The 17,962-nt window shown below is 40.7% G+C and overlaps 1 protein-coding gene across 3 annotated transcripts in view; it reads right to left on the bottom strand.

The window, feature by feature from the left end:
• ABCC9 (ATP binding cassette subfamily C member 9) overlaps nucleotides 1–17,962 on the bottom strand; it is a 149,812-nt gene that overhangs the window by 21,819 nt on the left and 110,031 nt on the right. For all 3 annotated transcript variants that reach the window (XM_081483338.1, XM_081483336.1, XM_081483337.1), the window contains exons 31-33: nucleotides 12,345–12,447; nucleotides 2,658–2,759; nucleotides 1,624–1,744 (exon numbers count right to left, since the gene is read on the bottom strand). In XM_081483338.1, coding sequence (XP_081339464.1) covers nucleotides 1,624–1,744; nucleotides 2,658–2,759; nucleotides 12,345–12,447 — 326 coding nt within the window. The remainder of the gene's footprint in view (nucleotides 1–1,623; nucleotides 1,745–2,657; nucleotides 2,760–12,344; nucleotides 12,448–17,962) is intronic.

The following is a 17,962-nucleotide window of genomic DNA, read 5'->3' as shown; positions in this document are numbered from 1 at the left end:
TGGAGTAAAGGAAGAGAGACACAGACAGACAGACACAGAAAGAGGTAGAAAAGAAAAGCACACATACTTATACACATTTATACATACACACATAATAATTGTTTTTTAAATTTAAGGTCATACTAAGCCTCCTTCTGGGTTTAAAATTTCTTTAATTAAAAGATTATATTTATTTATTTGGATTTTGGTTGCATTGCATGGCTTGCAAGATCTTAGTTCCCCAAACAGAGATTGAACCCTGGCCCTTGGCAGTGAGAGCATGGAGCCCTAACCACTGGCCCACTAGGGAATTCCCATATGGGTTTTTTTTCTTTTAATTAACATTACATTTAGAGTAAAAGTCTCTTGATTAAGAACTTTAAAAATAGTTTTTGTGTGTTTGTTTTGGAGCATTAACGGGCATCATGTCTCTCAGCTCTCTATTGCTCAATTCTATTCCTGGTGGTTCATCTGTCAATGAATCCATTTGTTCCATCAGCTGGTCCTCAAACATTTGAGTGATTCAGATGTGAGAGGTGTTATGCAGGGAGCTGAGAGGGAAGACATGCCTCAGGGTGCTCAGTGTGACCCAGGGGACCGCATGCAAGTGAGTTAGCCCCTATAGGACTGCATGCAGAATCGCATGACGGAGGCCGACCCAAGGTGCTCAGGGAGCAGAGATGGTGGCAGCCCAGGAGTTCCAGCAGAGTTTCAAGAGGAGATGGTGCCTGAGATGAATCTTAAAGGATAAGAGGCTGGGAAATTTGTTTTATATATATATATATATATAGAGAGAGAGAGAGAGAAGATAAAAGGAAAGCATAGCATGTTGGTATGGCCAGAGTGAAAGGTATGTAGGTGGATGATGAAAGATGAGACTAGATAGGTGAGGAAGGATTGACTAATGAATGGTTTCATGTCCTTGAAGAGCTGAAGAGGTATTGAAGGATTTAGGCAACAGAAGGCATAGTAAGCATGAGATTTGAAGTTAAGGAAGATTATTCTGTCCTCAGTATTGAATTTCCTGCCCGTTTTATTCTAGCAAGGCTAAGAATCTCGGTATTTTAAAATCTAAGCTCCTTGGCATCTAAATTAATAAGCTCTTGAGAAAAAGAATACAATAGTTCATAGTTGAGGTTGGTAATTAATATAATAAAGCCCAAATATCTTTATGCCATTGGATGTGTGCTCAGTCGTGACCGACTCTTTGTGACCCCATGGACTGGAGCCCATTAGGCTCCTCTGTCCATGGGATTTTCCAGGCAAGAATACTGGAGTGGGTTGCCAGTTCCTCCTCAAGGGGATCTTCCCGACCCAGGGATTGAACCCAAGCCTCCAGAGGCTTCTGCATTGGCAGGTGGATTCTTTACCACTATGCCACCTGGGAAGCAAGTATCTTTATAATTCTCTCTAAATATTACTAGGTAAATCTATTTGGACTCTGGTTGTATCTAAGATTTTTTCAGGCCTAAATAATCACATCTTTTCAGATTTAGTTGTACCTTATCAGGCAAAGTCAAGATGAGAGAGGATTCTCTGGCTATTGAAATGGAAAAGAGAAGCAAAAATGACAATGTGCCTGACACACAACTAATATTCTTAAATAACTATGTAGGTGAAACACCATAATATTCAGAACAATACCCATGGTGCCTTCATAGTTCTCAGATTCCATAGTCAGGAAACTGTTCACTTTCTTCACTGCGCCCATCTGGACCTCCACATCGGCCAAGTTCCTCACAACCCAATTTAAATAATTCGTTATCTGTGTCAGGTGACAAAAAAAATGAGCACATAGCAAATAAGGTAACAGTTTTTGTGAACACTGGATATCAGGGGATAGGATGACTTGGACTGTTCACGTGGGTACAGTTCATAAACGCTACAGGGTAGCAGAGATCAGAGAGGATGTCATGGGCTAACGCTGGCAAAGGAGGTATCTGCTCTTCTTCAATGGTCCTCTAATGTCACTGATTTGTGGACTGTCCTGACCTCCTTGCCCAGTGGATAGTTGTATGCTTCCACTTACCTCATTTATATTCACATGGGAGTTGAAGTGAAGTGAAGTGAAAGTCGCTCAGTTGTGTCCAACTCTTTGTGACCCCACGGACTATACAATCCATAGAGTTCTCTAGGCCAGAATACTGGAATGGGTAGCCTTTCCCTTCTCCAGGGGATCTTCCCAACCCAAGGATTGAACCCAGGTCTCCTGCATTGCAGGCAGATTCTTTACCAGCTGAGCCACAAGGGAAGCCCAAGAATACTGGAGTGGGTAGCCTATCCCTTCTCCAGCGGATCTCCCCGACCTAAGAATTGAACCAGAGTCTCCTGCATTGCAGGCGGATTCTTTACCAACTGAGCTATCAGGGAAGCCCACATGGGAGTTAGTGTCCCTAAATGGGTGGTAAGCAACTCAGGACAAGAATCCCAAACAACCTTGGGACAACTCTGACCACAGTGTTTGAGGAGTTTCTAAAAATTGGTTCAAAATGTCAGAAATGAATCCAGGCCATCCTAAAACGCCGGGTGTAGGCCCAAATCTATTATTTGCAGGCTATCATCTTATTATGAACTTCTAACTAGTCCTCTAACATCCATGAATAAGAGCTGATGATGACTACAGAAAGTACCTCAAGTGTGGTACAAAGAGAGAGAGAGAGGTTTTCATCCACACCTACCGTAAGTGCATACAGAAGACCTAAACCCACCAATCCGGAATTGGAAGACCCACTAATGGATGCAATAGATGCAGTGAGGACAATGCAAGCTCCCAGATAATCCTAAAAAAGAGTGAGAAAAAATGTTAAAATATTTTCCCTAGGTTCTTAAAACCAAGGATCTCAATCAACCCAGGTGATCACTAACAGAAGAGACGTTACTCATTGAGTGTCCTGTGAGGTTTCAGAACAAGGTTACAGAAGGTAGGGAAGAATAATAACTCACAATCTTAGGGCTGGAAGGGAAGTGATGCAAGGCTCTGATTACATCTGAAAGTAGATAATGCTTTCAGAGATGGTAAATACCTGGCCAGAAATTAAGCTGCAACTTTTGGCACGACCAGGATCAGATGCAAGATATTCTTTCTTTTTTTCTTATTTACTGCATTTTACCAGACAAGCAATTATTTTTAACTTAATTTTCTACCTTGAATTTCATGTGCGCTTATACCAGGGATTAACTCTCTAGTACGCTAATTCAAGGCCTTTGCAGAAATTTGTATCTAGTTAGCTTGTTGGGATTTGTATCAATATTTGAACTTTTTGTCAACAATATGGACTCAGAGTCTGGGACATTAAATCTACAGATTGCATAGAAATAGGAATAAGTGTAATTTTTCTTCCTAAATTAGAAATATGAACACGTATTAGAATATCTGAATTGATTATGACTCAGTGATAAACTCTTTCCAGAAAATTTAAAAATTAATTAAGGTCAACCTTAAACTCAAAGCAGAGATGGGGGGCACCTGTCTATTTTCTACACCCTCTTCCTCCTCCAGTTCCCAACATTCTTGGGCATTGTTATGTCTTACCCTTTGAAAAAGAAATTTCATTTTTTTTTTAGATTTGTATATCAGGAGATTTATTTCAGTGCTGTTATTATTGGAAAAAATTGAAAAAAAGGAAATTTTCCTACTATGTGAAAGTTGCTCAGTTGTGTCCAACTCTTTTCGACCCCATGTACTATACAGCCCATGGAATTCCCTAGGCCAGAATACTGGAGTGGGTAGACTTTCCCTTCTCCAGGAGGTCTTCCCAACCCAGGGATCAAACCCAGGTCTCCTGCATTGCAGGCAGATTCTTTACCAGCTGAGCTGCCAGGGAAGCCCTAGAATACCTATACCAGGGAAACATAGAATGAATAATTAAATCATCATACAGACATGTGATGGTATTGTATATTTTGCTGTGATTAAAAATAATGTTTTAAACATTTTAATAATGAGAAATGGTCATCATTTTACACTGAATAAAAAATGCCAGGCATAAAATATGCAGCAGGATTTTTAAATTATAAAACAGTATATAAATTTTATGTGTTTACTTTTTATTTATTTCTTAAAGATAATATAAATGTTAACAAAATGTTAATGGAATTTTCCATAGTCAATAGAATCATTAAAATTTGTCAGGCTGATGTGTCACACATGCCAGAAGCAGGTCAAATTTCAGGCATGAACACTTTCTAGAATTATCTCAAGTCTGATCTTACTGGTGATGATCTTCTCTAGCAAGATACACCTCTGATAACCTTAAAAAAAGTAACTAGTAATTAGGTGAGAAGACTTTAATGACAGTAAGAGAGTGTTTAACATGCTGAAATCAAGAATGATTTCTCAAATCAGCTCACATGTGTGCATCCCAGCATCTATTTCATTTTATTTACTTCTATTTTCTTTAAAGATTTTGTTTTTGATGTGGACCATTTTAAGTCTTTATTAAACTTTTTAGGATATCGCTTGGTTTTTTAACTACGAGTCATGTGGGATCTTAGTTCCCTGAACAGGGATCGAATCCACACCTCCTGCACTGGAAGGTGATGTCTTAACCACTGGACAGCCAAGGAAGTCCCTCTGCAACTTTTAAGTTAGCACCAAAGATCAACTTGCTGGGGAGCAATCTATGATCCCAGCCTTGGAATCACAGGTCTGGGTTCAAATGATGCCTTTGTCGATTACCAGCTAATACACTTAGATGAGTCAGTTTCTTCTTTGAAACTCAGTTTCTTCTTTGGAAAATAGAAATAGTACCTAATTTACAGGGATTTTGAAGAGAAAAAAAAAATCAGTTAGATTTTCCCACCTCCATGTAACAGGATGTCCTTTTCACCCCTGGATGATTTTCAAATGTTTGAAGCAAGCTTAAAAGCTTATGTGCATCATAAAACATCAAAGGTTAAAACAGGCACTAAAATTTAATTCTGTCATGATTCCCATGGTCTTTACAAAGAATCAAGAAATCATGAGATTTAATCCCTTGAGGCAGTAAATTCCATAGAGTTAGCAAATACTCCTTTGATAGCTCCTTCCGTGGTATCCAGTGTATTCATTTATTAACAGCTCGTCATTTCCCAATCAGACTCCCCTTTATTTGAAGCAACAACTATACGAATGTAGAATCTAACCAGCCTGGGCTGCTCTTTTATATTTTATAAACACCAATGTGTTCCCCTAAATACTTCTAAAATATTTATGACAATATGAATTTTTCCTTCCCACTCTCTTGTGAAAGTTAATACTTTTAACGCTACATTATAAATTTGTTATGCCCAATATTAGCTTTTATAAAGAGACTCATAAAGAGTTTATGTGATAAGTCTCAGAAAGTAAGTTAGCACTAGGAGTTACTTCCAGCAAGATGCTCCCAGCATGATACAAAGAAATATTCCAGTCAGCATCTGAGAAATTTCTGTGGGCAAATACAGTTTAAGGCAGGGGCCCCTAATCTCCAGTATTTTAGGCCTGATAATCTGAGGTGGAGCTGATGTAATAATAACAGAAACAGAGTGCACAGTAAATGTAATGTGCTTGAATCATCCCCAAACCACCCCCCATTCCCTGGTTCATGGAAAAATTGCTTTCCATGAAACTGGTCCCTGGTGTCAGAAAGGTTGGGGACCCCTGCTTTAAGGGTTTGAAACAATGTATGTTTTTATTAGTTTCTGTTCTCCACTTCCTCCCAGATGACCTCAGAAGGGCCTCATTCATTCATCCATCTTTCCATTCATTCAGTGGTCTTTTAAAGGTATATATAACTTCCCTGTTTGGAATTATCAATGCCTTCCTATTGCACTTATAATAAATTCAGACTCTGATGAATTACAAAGCCGCAGATGATGCAAAGTCTGGGTTCTAGACCTTGCCTCCTCTGACCTTATCTGAGATTCCTTTCCTACTCCTTCACCGTGCTCCAATCATGCTGGTCTTCCTGTCTTCGGTTAGATAAACTGGGACCTGGGACCCTTTACTGCAGTGCCTGAACCTGAACAAACGAATCCTCCAGCAAAAGAGTACAAAGAAACTAAAAGGGACTAAAAATAATGGCACACATGCGCTGTTGGGGTCATTACTTACAATAAGATACAAAAAGGCTGTAAATCAACTGCCATTTCTAAGGTGCCAGGAACAGAAGCATGGTACTGCGTTTGATCCCTGCACACTGTACCATCAAAGGGGTGGGCAGACCACTTAAGCTACTCTTCCTCCTCAACCTACCAATTCACCCCTACATTCAACCCATTTAAGGAATCAGCACTCCTTGAAATGTTAAGGTGAAATGTTAAACCATTGGACTGCCAGGTAAGTGCCCAAGGCATAGCTTTTTGAAGTACAGTTAGAGCAGATTTTTCAGGGGATGAATCCATTGCCAAATTCCACAATCTAGTAAATTCAAATAGATGTAAGAGTTTAAAAACCAGTATGTCTGCAGTTTGTGGCACTAGTGGTAAAGAACCTGCCTGCCAATGCAGGAGACATTAGAGACTCAGGTTCAATTCGTAGGTCAGGAAGATCCCCTGGGAGGAGGGCATGGCAACCCACTCCACTATTCTTGCCTGGAGAATCCCTTGAACAGAAAAGTCTGGTGGGCTACGGTCCACAGGGTCATGAAGAGTTGGACACGACTGAAGCAACTTAGCACACAGGCACAAGTCTGCAGTTTAGTATCTAAAAGTTATTTTATTTTTTATAAAAATATTTTTATCATTTTCTTTTTTTAAAGAAGTGCAATTTGTGTTGTCTTTTAGTTATATCAATGAGATACTTTCCAGCTCATTCCTGGATTACCACCTCTGCTCAATAATGTTTTTTTCTAAGAAATTGGAGATTTTTTGGAGGTATTTGATCAGAATTTTACCTGATCTGGATAAGAGAGGAAGCCCTTTTGTGCATGTTTATCAAGAAATCTCATAGCAAAATAACTAAATTCCAATCACTTCCCTTCCAATAGTACTGTAAGAGTAATAGGCATGTGAAATTGATAGGTAATATAAGAGTTTATGTTAGCTCCCCATTTCCACTTCCTTTACCGTTAAACTTAACTAGTTTAATGAATTATACAGTGATTCTACCTTTCCACACCTCCTTTCCTTTCCACCGCTAACATGTGAACAACAAAATGGCTTAAAAGCAGTAAGAAAGGACAAGCAGATCATCTGAATTAACTCACACACTAGCACCACATGTCCTCCCATAAGGCTTTCTATGTCAGTCAATTCATTGAAGAAAACACTCTCAGTCAAAATGATACAATGGAAAGAGAGATTCTGCTTAGGAAACAGAAGCTACTACACATGTGAATTTCCATTCTTAAAGAGGGCCCAACCACAAGACATTTGTATTAGTGATAAATTATAACTTCCATTGAGTTTGGGAACTCAACACTCCCCTCCAGAAGGGAAGCCTTTGATCCCCAGGTCAAAAGAGAGGCCTATGGTTGATTTCTAGTGATTCAATGACCTCTCTATGTGGGATTATAGCAAAAATAACAATTTTCCACAAAACAACCTCATAAGTAGTTAATAGGAATACCATTTCTCTCTTTTTTCATAGTCTTCAGAAATCCATGTCTAAAAACAAGAAGTCAATGTTTATGGTTCCACCGAGTGCCTGGGTCTTCACATGACAAGATCAACACACACCTGTCTATAATGGAGTTGTAAACACTCAAAACAGCTCTGTACTGTTTCACAAGATAGACTCTCATACAAGTTCACCCTGAAGATTATTTTCACTTTAGCCTGTTGATTCTAAAGACTTTTTTTTTTTTTGGCTTCTTGATGTGATTTTTCTTTTATCCTTTCACCACACAGCAAGACAAAGCCTTGGAAAGACACCCTTTAGATAGAGTTACACAATTTTTGCAAATGGAAACACCAATGCCAAAGAACTGGAACTGTTTAGTGCAGAGGGATGAACAGAAAATGCTGTGCTGAACAAAAGAACGTAAGCAGCATTCAAAGGTTAGGCTGCAGTGACACACTGCACATGACTGTGGTCCATTTCACTCGGCACCCAGAGGAGAAACACTCCCCTCCCCTGCCAAAGCAACCTGGGTGGTCACAGTCTGGCTACTTTCTACCAGCCAAATTATTCTTTTAGGTTCTTGTCCTTTTCTCAGTGCTGTGTGCTGTGACCTTTATTCTTTTCCTCCCAATTCAGAATAAGCATGAAATGAACATGGTGGGCAGGCTACATCTTCCATGGCTAACACTCCTCAGTCAGAAGAAGGGAATACTTTGTAATTGTCTTATGTGTGTTAGTCACTCAGTCGTGCCTGATTCCTAGAGACCCCATGGACTGTAGCCCACCAGGCTCCTCTGTCTATGGAGATTCTCAAAAATACTGGAGTGGGTTGCCATGCGCTCCTTCAGGGGATCTTCTTGACCCAGGGATCAAACCTGGATCTCTTGCATTACAGGCAGATTCTTTACCCACTGAGCCACCAGGGAAGCCTCTGTAATTGTCTTAACACTTATCTAGCATGACCAGAAAAAGAAATGAAAGCCATATATTAAAAAAAAGATAATAAAAGTTGGATGGGACTCGGGGATCTTCCCAAATTCAAAAAAGGTATTTTTATCCTTTTGTCCCTTACTTCTCTTGGAGATCGTCTGTCCACAGAATTCAGTGGCATTGCTCCAGAAAGCTAAAATTGAGAATGAAGAAAAAAGGAAAAATAGTCATGGGAAACTATGATAAGCTTTCTCCTCTTTCTCTCCACGGAGATCATTTTGTTGTTCAGTCATCAGTTGGGTCCCACTCTTTGCGATTCCATGGACTGTAGCACGGCAGGCTTCCCTGTTCCTCACTATCTCTCAGAGGTTGCTCAAACTCATGGCCATTGAGTCAGTGATGCCATCCAACCATCTCATCTTCTGTGGACCCCTTCTCCTCCTGTCCTCAATCTTTCCCAGCATCAGGGTCTTTTCCAAAGAGCCAATTCTTTGCATCAGGTGGCCAAAGTATTGGAGCTTCAGCTTCAGCATCAACCCTTCCAATGGAATATTCAGGAGTTATTTCCTTTAGGACTGACTGGCTTGATCTCCTTGCTGTCCAAGGGACTCTCAAGAATCTTCTCCAGCAGCACAGTTCAAAAGCATCACAATTCTTTAGTGTTCAGCCTTCCTTATGGTCAGGAACTCCCACATCCATACATGACTACTGGAAAGCCATAGCTTTGACTAGATGGACTTCTGTCAGCAAACTGATGTCTCTGATTTTGAATATGCTGAGTTGGTGAGCTCCTCAGATCTGCATCAGGAGACCTGCTGGCCTCTTCTGAGCTCTGCCCAAGGTTGCTCCCGCCCTGGTACTGATCAGCTGTACTTTTGCTATGGGAGCTCCCAGATTATTTGCGATAAGTGGATATTTTTGTTAATTTGCTAGTTAACACATCAAAGAATAGGGAATGGAGGCGGCTGTGTTGATACTGTAGATAATATCAATGCAGCATTAGTGGGCCAGATAGAGGTTTTCATTACTTATCTTGTTGTAAATGACTTACAAGGCAGAAAATATCCAGCTGTGGGGTTCAGAGAGCAGTTCACACCCTAGTCTCCGAGGTCTTATATCTGAACGCTCATATTTCTCACATTTCTGACACAAGATCCATTTATTTCAAACTGAAATTGTGTCTCCAGTGATGCACAGTAGTAATGAGGTCATTTACATGTGTACAATTGGGAGAAAGGTTATTTCCTAATTAGAGTTATCTGTTCTATTTATTCAGCACTCCATATTGTGGCACATATGTTCTTGGATTATAGCATTTATATTCAAATGTTCTAATGTTCTAATATTCTGAATATTCTGGCTCTAATGAAAACTCTGTACTTTCAGTGTACAGAAGAGGAGAATAAATCTGACTGGTTTCAAGTTGGATTTCTGGGATTGTCTAGAAGGATATGTGTGTATGTGAGTGTTTGTGTATGTGTGTGTGTGCGAAGTTGCCTCAGTCATGTCCAACTCTTTGCAACCCATGGATGGTATCCCACCAGGCTCCTCTGTCCATGGGATTCTCCAGGCAAGAATACTGGAGTGGGTTGCCATGCCCTCCTCCAGGGGATCTTCCCAACCCACTGATCACACCAGGGTCTCTTATGTCTCCTGCATTGGCAGGCAGGTTCTTTATACCCACATAAACTTATTGATAAAAAAATATGAGAGATGAAAGAGACAAAATCATCCACAAAAGACTCTCGACCTTGAATTCTATCAGCAGATATGCCTGGAATGTTGCAATAAAGCAACAAGTTTCTTACCAAATTTTATATTTATTCATCAGAAATAGAGGCAAAGGATTCTGTAACTTTTTTGTGTTGGTTTTTAAGGGACAGATCGGGTGATGAGGCCAAATAGCAAGTTGTGGAAAGATTATAATACACAGAAAAGAAAAAAAGACACAAAAACAGATGTGTTATAAGGTAATAGCATGAATGGCAGGTTCTGCCCTTCCCTTTTCAACTATCATGTTTTTTTTTTTTTTTAGATTTCTACAAGTGGAACTAAAATTCGTTTATATTCAAGTAGGTCCAGCTGCCTTTAATGGGGGAGTTAAGTAGCGGGGTATGAGTCAAGCTAAACTAACCCACTCTGAATCTGGCTGCTGTTTCTCTCTAATTTTTCCTGACCTTCCCTTTCCTGGCAGTCTGAATGCTCTAATATCTTGTCTTCTGGCTACGAGAGCAGAACATATGGTTTGCTTGAAGATTCTTGTTAAATGTTTGTCCATTAACCTGACAGTAGGAAGTGCTAAAGAGGAGAAGCAGGAGTCAAGTCAGACACTCACCTCAAGTCCAAAGCAAACACACTCGCCCCTAAAAAACACACTTGATCTTCAACATCAGGAGAATCAAACACAAAGGAAACTACTGACATTTCACCCCCTGTGATTTTAGAACATTCTCTGATTAAGCTATTTCATCACTACTTTTGTTATTCAGATATGATTTCTTTTCCTCGGAGAAAACAGATTTGAGCAAACAAACAGAAGCTTAAAGCTAGGATTTAGGGTCTGGGTAAGATCTAGGAACAGTATTTTGTTTCTGTTATAAATCCTAAACACTTCGCCTGTCTTTCTGTTACTTACAGGTAATTGGAAAACTCTGCCCTGCCCCTCCCAACTCCCACAGTGACCTGGAAGAAATTTCTTATCTATTTAAAATTTGTGAAATATAATTGTGTTATGTTGCTGGATAATTTATACACAATAACACAACATAACACAATATAGTGGTAGAGAATCTCTGTTATTAGTGACAAATTATGACAACTACAGCTTACAGGGGGACCTGAGATTCTCTATCAATATGTCATCCATCCATCAACAACTCAGATTTTAATTTGGGCTCCTTCCTTTCTACTTTATCAAATTCCCATTCCCATATGCCCTCTCTGATCCACTGAGTTTTGAAAGAGAGCCTTCATATTGGCAGGGATGCTTAATCAGTGGAAGTGAAGTTCTTAACAATAATGCAGATAAATCTCCTTTTCCTTTTTATAAACTGATATATAATTATTTTTTAAGAAAAGATGGCAGCCAACTCATCATTTCTACCAAGGTTGCTTATTCATACTGCAGATTATACAGCCCAGTCTGCAAACAACATCTCCTTCCCTCTGGAACTTGGGTCTGACCTGTCTCCTCTTTCATTTATTAGGAGTGGTTGACTTATTAACCACTCACCAAGGCAGGTACTGTTTCCATTCATTTATTCATTAATCCACGCATCCATCCATTCAAAAGACATTTGTTGAGTGTACCTGCCAATCAGTGAGCTACAGGACTTATATTACTATTTTTAAACCTATCACACCCATGAAGTCATACTCCTAGTTTACAAAGGGCAAACTGGGACCCAGATAAATTCTTTAACTTGCTAGACCAAGTCTGTACAATGCCGAAGCTTATACCCATTCTCCTCCTTTATACAGGACAGAAGAAGGCAACATATGAATAATTGCAATTTTTTACATGACCCTCCACTGGTTTAAAACAGAAACCTGCCATCTCTTCCGGGCTGGTCCAGTTCAGTAGAAGTGAGTACATCTGTTCACTTGTCAAATTTTGAAAAAAAAACACCAAAAACCTGAAGTTATACAAATATTTGCTATTCCATTAACTTGTGTCATCTGGCCACTAATGAACACAAAACGAATTTTTGCTTTTGGGACTATCTGTCTTGCCATTAGCTAAAAGCGTCATGACAAATTCCATCCGTACCATAAACAAACCTGAGCTAAAGTCCAGAAAATGTGGAGTGAGTGCTGAGTCTCAGTGGAAGCCTAGTTTTTACAACCGTCTCCCTCTTTGCATCAGGCCTCTTCTCTGTGTGGTTTCCATTTCGAAATCATGAAATGAACGTACCGTTCTGACCTCCAGCCATCTGTTGGCAGCCGAGAGGAATAAGTAGGCAATGTTGTTAGTGTCTGTCAGTTCCAGCATTCGTTGCTTAAATCTGGTCTCATGCCTGCAGAAAACAAAAATATTATGATGTTAGCCACACAACAGGAGAAATAATAAAAAACAGTCACACTTCCTACTACATTATTTACTCAACACGGTGACGAACTGGTGGGATGGAATGACTAGTAAACAGACTCCTACTTGCAAATAAAGGCCAGCTGCTACTGCTCTCCTGCACCCTTCCTGAGAGATGGCATGGAGCAGTAGTTCCTTCCTTTCTCAACCTCTGCTACAGAAAGGAATGTTTCTGATGACAAAGTCCTATTAAAGATCATTTCATAAATTTCTACACAAGGATGGTAACCGTGAAAACAAGGCATGGCCTGTGTCTCAAGGGCCCTACAAAACCCAGAAGGAGTTGTACAGAAATGCAACATACTGGACCTCGATTCTACTGCATGTATCTTACTTTTCCACAAGGCATGGTCGGAGACTCATGACAGACAGGAAACTATGGGTTTGTAACAGGCAAATATATACCTTAAAAATGTTCTTTTTGCTCGGTTTTTGGAAATCAAAGAAGGACAACGAGGTGGCAAGAGGTAGAGGATGAGGGTCCTTGGAAAGGGCAGATGTCCTTGTTAAGCAAGATATCTTACACCTCAAAGTTACAAATTATTTGTAAGAATGGTCATTGCATGGAAGAAACTCTTGGTGTGCAATATTTATGGGGATCTAGGACACATACCCATGTTCCCTGGTGACTCAATGGTAAAGAATCTGCCTGGAATGCAGGAGACTCCTAGTTCGATCCCTGGAACTACGCAAAGATCTCCTGGAAAAGGAAATGGCAACCCACTCCAGTATTCATGCCTGGGAAATCCCATGGGCAGAGGAGCCTGGCGGGATACGGTCCATAGGGTCATAAAGAGTCGGACACGACTTAGCGATTAAACAACATGACACATACAGTTTAGATACTGATGCTGGGTCAAATTAAGTTCATTCTTGGTGATCAACATAATCAGACCAAATCCTGTGTAACCTTTGTTATAAAGGAAACTTCTAATAAAAACCTCATCCAGGGATTTCCTTGGTGGTCCAGTGGTTAAAAATCTGCCTGGGAGAGCAGGGGATGCTGGTTTGATCCCTAGGCAGTGAACTAAGATTCTGCATGCCACAGAGTAACTAAGCCCAAATGTTGCAACTAAAACCTGACGCAGCAAAATAAATAATATTTTAAAAAAAGAAACTTCATCCATTTGAACATGGGAGCTACTTCTCACAGAAACTCATGCTCCATGTTGATAAATCTTTTCTACATCACAAAAATAGTCTCTTTATTTCTCAATTATTTTCCCTGGGTAACAGAAACAGTGGAAAGCTGGATCATATAAACAAAATAACTGATTGGAAGGTTGGAGGAAGTGCCAAATTCAACTTTCTGTGGCTTCGGCTTATCTTACAGAGACCTCCTGTCTATGTGTTATGTTTGCAGAGAATAAGCAAATTTCATCTGACAGCCTGATGGTGATTCCTAGTTGATAAAAGATTGCTCCAAGTAACCCCCCGGCACTGCCCCAAATCTTCAAATCAATTTGCAAAAGTTTACAATAAACTATCACTATGTCAAAAATGAAGAAGTCCGGGGTGGGGTGTTCACTTGGCCCATGAAGCCATCCATACAGGCCAATATAAAGCAGATAGTTGAGATTTATCCAGTCAATCTGATCACTCCAACATGCCAAACCAGAAAAATCAGATAATTGAGTCAGACAGCAACATCTGATCTACGATAATCAAAGGATTCGACAATCAGAGCCAAATAATTACCTCACTTTGAGTTATGTAGCCTTGACCCAAATGCCATGCACAGGAGGACCTGCGCTGAATAGCAATGCACTGGGGCGGGACCAAGCAGACAGAGAAACAGGACTACCCTCATCATGACCCTTATACAGATGTGTGTGCTTAGTTACTCAGTCATGCCCGACTCTTTGTGACCCCATGGCCTGTAGCCTGCCAGGCTCCTCTGTCCCTGGGGATTCTCTAGGCAAGAATACTGAAGTGGGTTGCCATGCCCTCCTCCAGGGGATCTTCTTAACCCAGGGATCGAACCCAGGTCTCCCGCATTGCAGGCCAATTCTTTCCTAGCTGAGCCACCAGGGACAGAGTGAGTAATTAACATAGGATGATTCACAGAGTTATAGGATTTACTGAGATAGTGGATTTCAACTGTGAACAGATATATCCAATTCTGTATTTGCATTATTGGGTAGATTTTCACCCACTCATTCAGGAACATTTAGCAAGCATGAACTCAAAGCAAGACATTACAACATATATGTATGAACAAGACACGACGTCTGCCCTGGAGAAGCACATTGTCTAGTGAAAGAGGTAAGCATGGTGTTGTTGTAGTATGAACAAGTAAAGATGGGTGTCAACACAGAAGCCAATCATAATGGGCCTATGTGAAAAATGCTACGTGAATATAAAGGAAGGTGAAGGTTTGCACTGGCCAGAAGATCAGAATGGCAGGGAATAGGGTGGGGAGAGGTGGATAAAGCCATCTCTGGGATGGACTGGGAAGATGGACTGAAGGAGGTTTTAGGAAATGGGCTGAATTTTTTCGGGCTTCCCTGGTGGCTCAGATGGTAAAGTGTCTGCCTGCAATGCAGGAGACCTGGGTTCGATCCCTGGGTTGGGAAGATACCCTGGAGAAGGAAATGGCAACCCACTCCAGCACCCTTGCCTGAAAAACTCCATGGATGGATGAGCCTGGTAGGCTACAGTCCATGGTATGGCAAAGAGTCGGGCACGAGTGAGCAACTTCACTGGTTCACAGAATTTTTCAGGTGGACAAGGTGGGACAAAAGCATTGGGAACAACACGAGCTAAGGAACAGAAATGAGAAAACAAGTTCAGGAGCTGGAGACAGGGTCTCCCTTCCTAGAGGGCTGTGATGATGGAGAGACGTGGGGAAGGGGAAACTTGGACCAAAGCCTGTGGACTCCAGTTGAGACGAACATCCAACACTTCATTGTGACCAAGTGTTTTGTCTGGGGCTCTTCTTCCTCTCCCTCTAGTTTGAGGATATTGTTGCAGATACACTCTTAAAGAGTTTGTAAATGGAGCTGGCAACAGTCTGAAACAGCAGTGAAAGGGGAGGGTGGAAATGCAGCAAACATTCTTTCTGTGTGTTTCTATTTGGCAAGAACCCTTCTGTTTTCCTAATGGAAACTTTGACACACTCAGTCTGTATCTTTTCACCACATCCAGCTCATCTTCTGAACATTCTTAGACCTTTATTCTGTCAGACCGAAAAAAAAGTAGGAAAGGTCACTGAAATCTCAGTCTAATTTAACCGTGATCCTCTGGTGGTAAACTACTTGAGGTTAGTTCATGCTGCCTCTGAGTACACCATGAACCTTGAACGCAGGGGAGGAAAGCAGCCTAATCAGTAAATACAAACTTTCCAGAGAGCTGACGACTCTGGGGACTCTTACTAGCCTGAAAGAGAGGAAGAAATAGATGGAAAAGAATGTGTTTGATTCTTAACTGTTGTTCAGTCGCTAAGTCGTGTCTGCCCCTTTGCGACCAACAGACTGTAGTCCACTGGGCTCCCCTGTCCACGGGATTTTCTAGGCAAGAATACTAGAGTGGGTTGCCATTTTCTTCTCCAGGGGATCTTCCTGATCCAGGGATCAAACCTGCATTTCCTGCATTGGCAGGTAGATTCCTTACCACTGAGCCACCTGGGAAGCCTCACTCAAGTCTTAGGTGACATGTAATAGTTTGTCCTTCTTAGAGCTCCCTAGAATTTTCTTGATGTAAAATTAGGAACAGTCAAGCCAAATTCTGCTCATGTGTCCAGTGAAGAATAGGAGATTAAATGACAAATCTAAACCTTGACTTTTGGTAAAGTTTCTCTTTCATTTGAGACCGTGCTCATTTTCTTCAAAATGTTTTACATGGTTCAAGTCCTCACCACTCTCAGTAAATGACCTCACTTGCTCTTCAGGGAGAAGACAGAGGCTGTTTTCTGTTCCACTTGCCAGCTTGCCTAAATCAGGTCACTGCTTGTTCCCCACCTGCCATGTTATCCCAACTATTTTCCCTGTGGTATTTATCTGGGGTAGAAATAAAAGGCCATATCTTTGGAGTCTTTCTATATTCATTGCAAGTCTAGCACTTGGCATGTGTTCAAAACTCAAATAAATTAACTCGAAAGGACTTTGGTGAAAAAATGAAATTCTTAACATGGTGTACTTATGACTACCACTGGGCATTGCTGGCTACTATTAGAACACAAATTATGTCTTAACACCTTCATTCAAAGTCAATCAATGATTCTTCCATCTCCAATAAAAGGTATTGTACAGTCTGATGGGAAAACACATCACTGTGAAAAGTCTAAATGCTCCACAATGAAATCTAGGTAGATTTATGCAGAAATTCTGTGGTACATGTTGTAGATAGTGGCTGTGTCTTTATATTCTACTTTTGACTCAATTATATATATACATTTATGTGATTTAAATATTTCTTAGGTTAGAAAAATCTCTGATTGAAACCACTACATGTTTGCATTTAGCACTGCAGAAAGATATAATACTTTAAGAAGTTGATTTTCTAGATTAAATATAACATTCAAGGATGTCACCTCCTTTTCTGATTTTACCTGAATAGGGAAAATAGAGCCAGGTAATTTTTTGAGTATTAAGCAAACTCTCTTGATGAAAATCCTAGGATATTACCTCAATGTTTACCAACATTGAAGAAAACTATTTAAAGTCTGAAGTAACTTTGGTGTAATAATATTTCTTTTATTATTATTATTACTGCATGTATTTTGGCTTCTATATTGAGTACTTCTTTGCTAATCACTGTGGTTAATGGTTTAGGTGTGTGTGCTCAGTTGCATCCAACTCTTTGTGACCCCACAGACTGTAGCCTGCCAGCTCCGCTGTCCATGGGATTGTCCAACAAGGACACCAGAGTGGGTAGCCATTGCCTCCTCCAGGGGATCTTCCCAATCCAGGGATCGAATCAGTGTCACCTGCACTGCAGGCAGATTTTTTACCACTGAGCCACTGGGGAAGTCAATGCTTTACATGAAAAGTGAAAGTGAAAGTCGCTCAGTCCTGTCTGACTCTTTGCAACCCCATGGACTATTGCCCACAGGGCTCCTCTGTCCATGGGATTCTCCAGGCAAGAATACTGGAGTGAGTTGCCATTGCCTTCTCCAGGGGATCTTCCCAGTACAGGGACTGAAGCCAGGTCTCCTGCATTGCAGATGGATTCTTTACCATCTGAGCCACAAGGGAAGCCCAAGAATACTGGAGTGGGTAGCCTATCCATTCTCCAGGGGATCTTCTGGACCTAGGAATTGAACCAGGTTCCCCTGCAATGCAGGTGGATTCTTTCCAGCTGAGCTACCAGGGAAGCCCTAATGCTTTACATGCGTTATATCAATTAGTCCAACAACCCTAAAAAGCAAAATGGTTTTCCCTATTTCACAGATGAGGTTAAGGAATTCAAAAGCCTAGTCTAAATCACACAGGTAGTATCTATCC

The sequence above is a fragment of the Giraffa tippelskirchi genome, chromosome 4 (assembly GCF_054371585.1).
Source record: "Giraffa tippelskirchi isolate mGirTip1 chromosome 4, T2T-mGirTip1v1.2.pri, whole genome shotgun sequence".
NCBI classification, from domain to species: Eukaryota; Metazoa; Chordata; class Mammalia; order Artiodactyla; family Giraffidae; genus Giraffa; species Giraffa tippelskirchi.
Note: the sequence above shows the minus strand (reverse complement) of the source record. Positions and strands in the feature narration are given on the sequence as shown.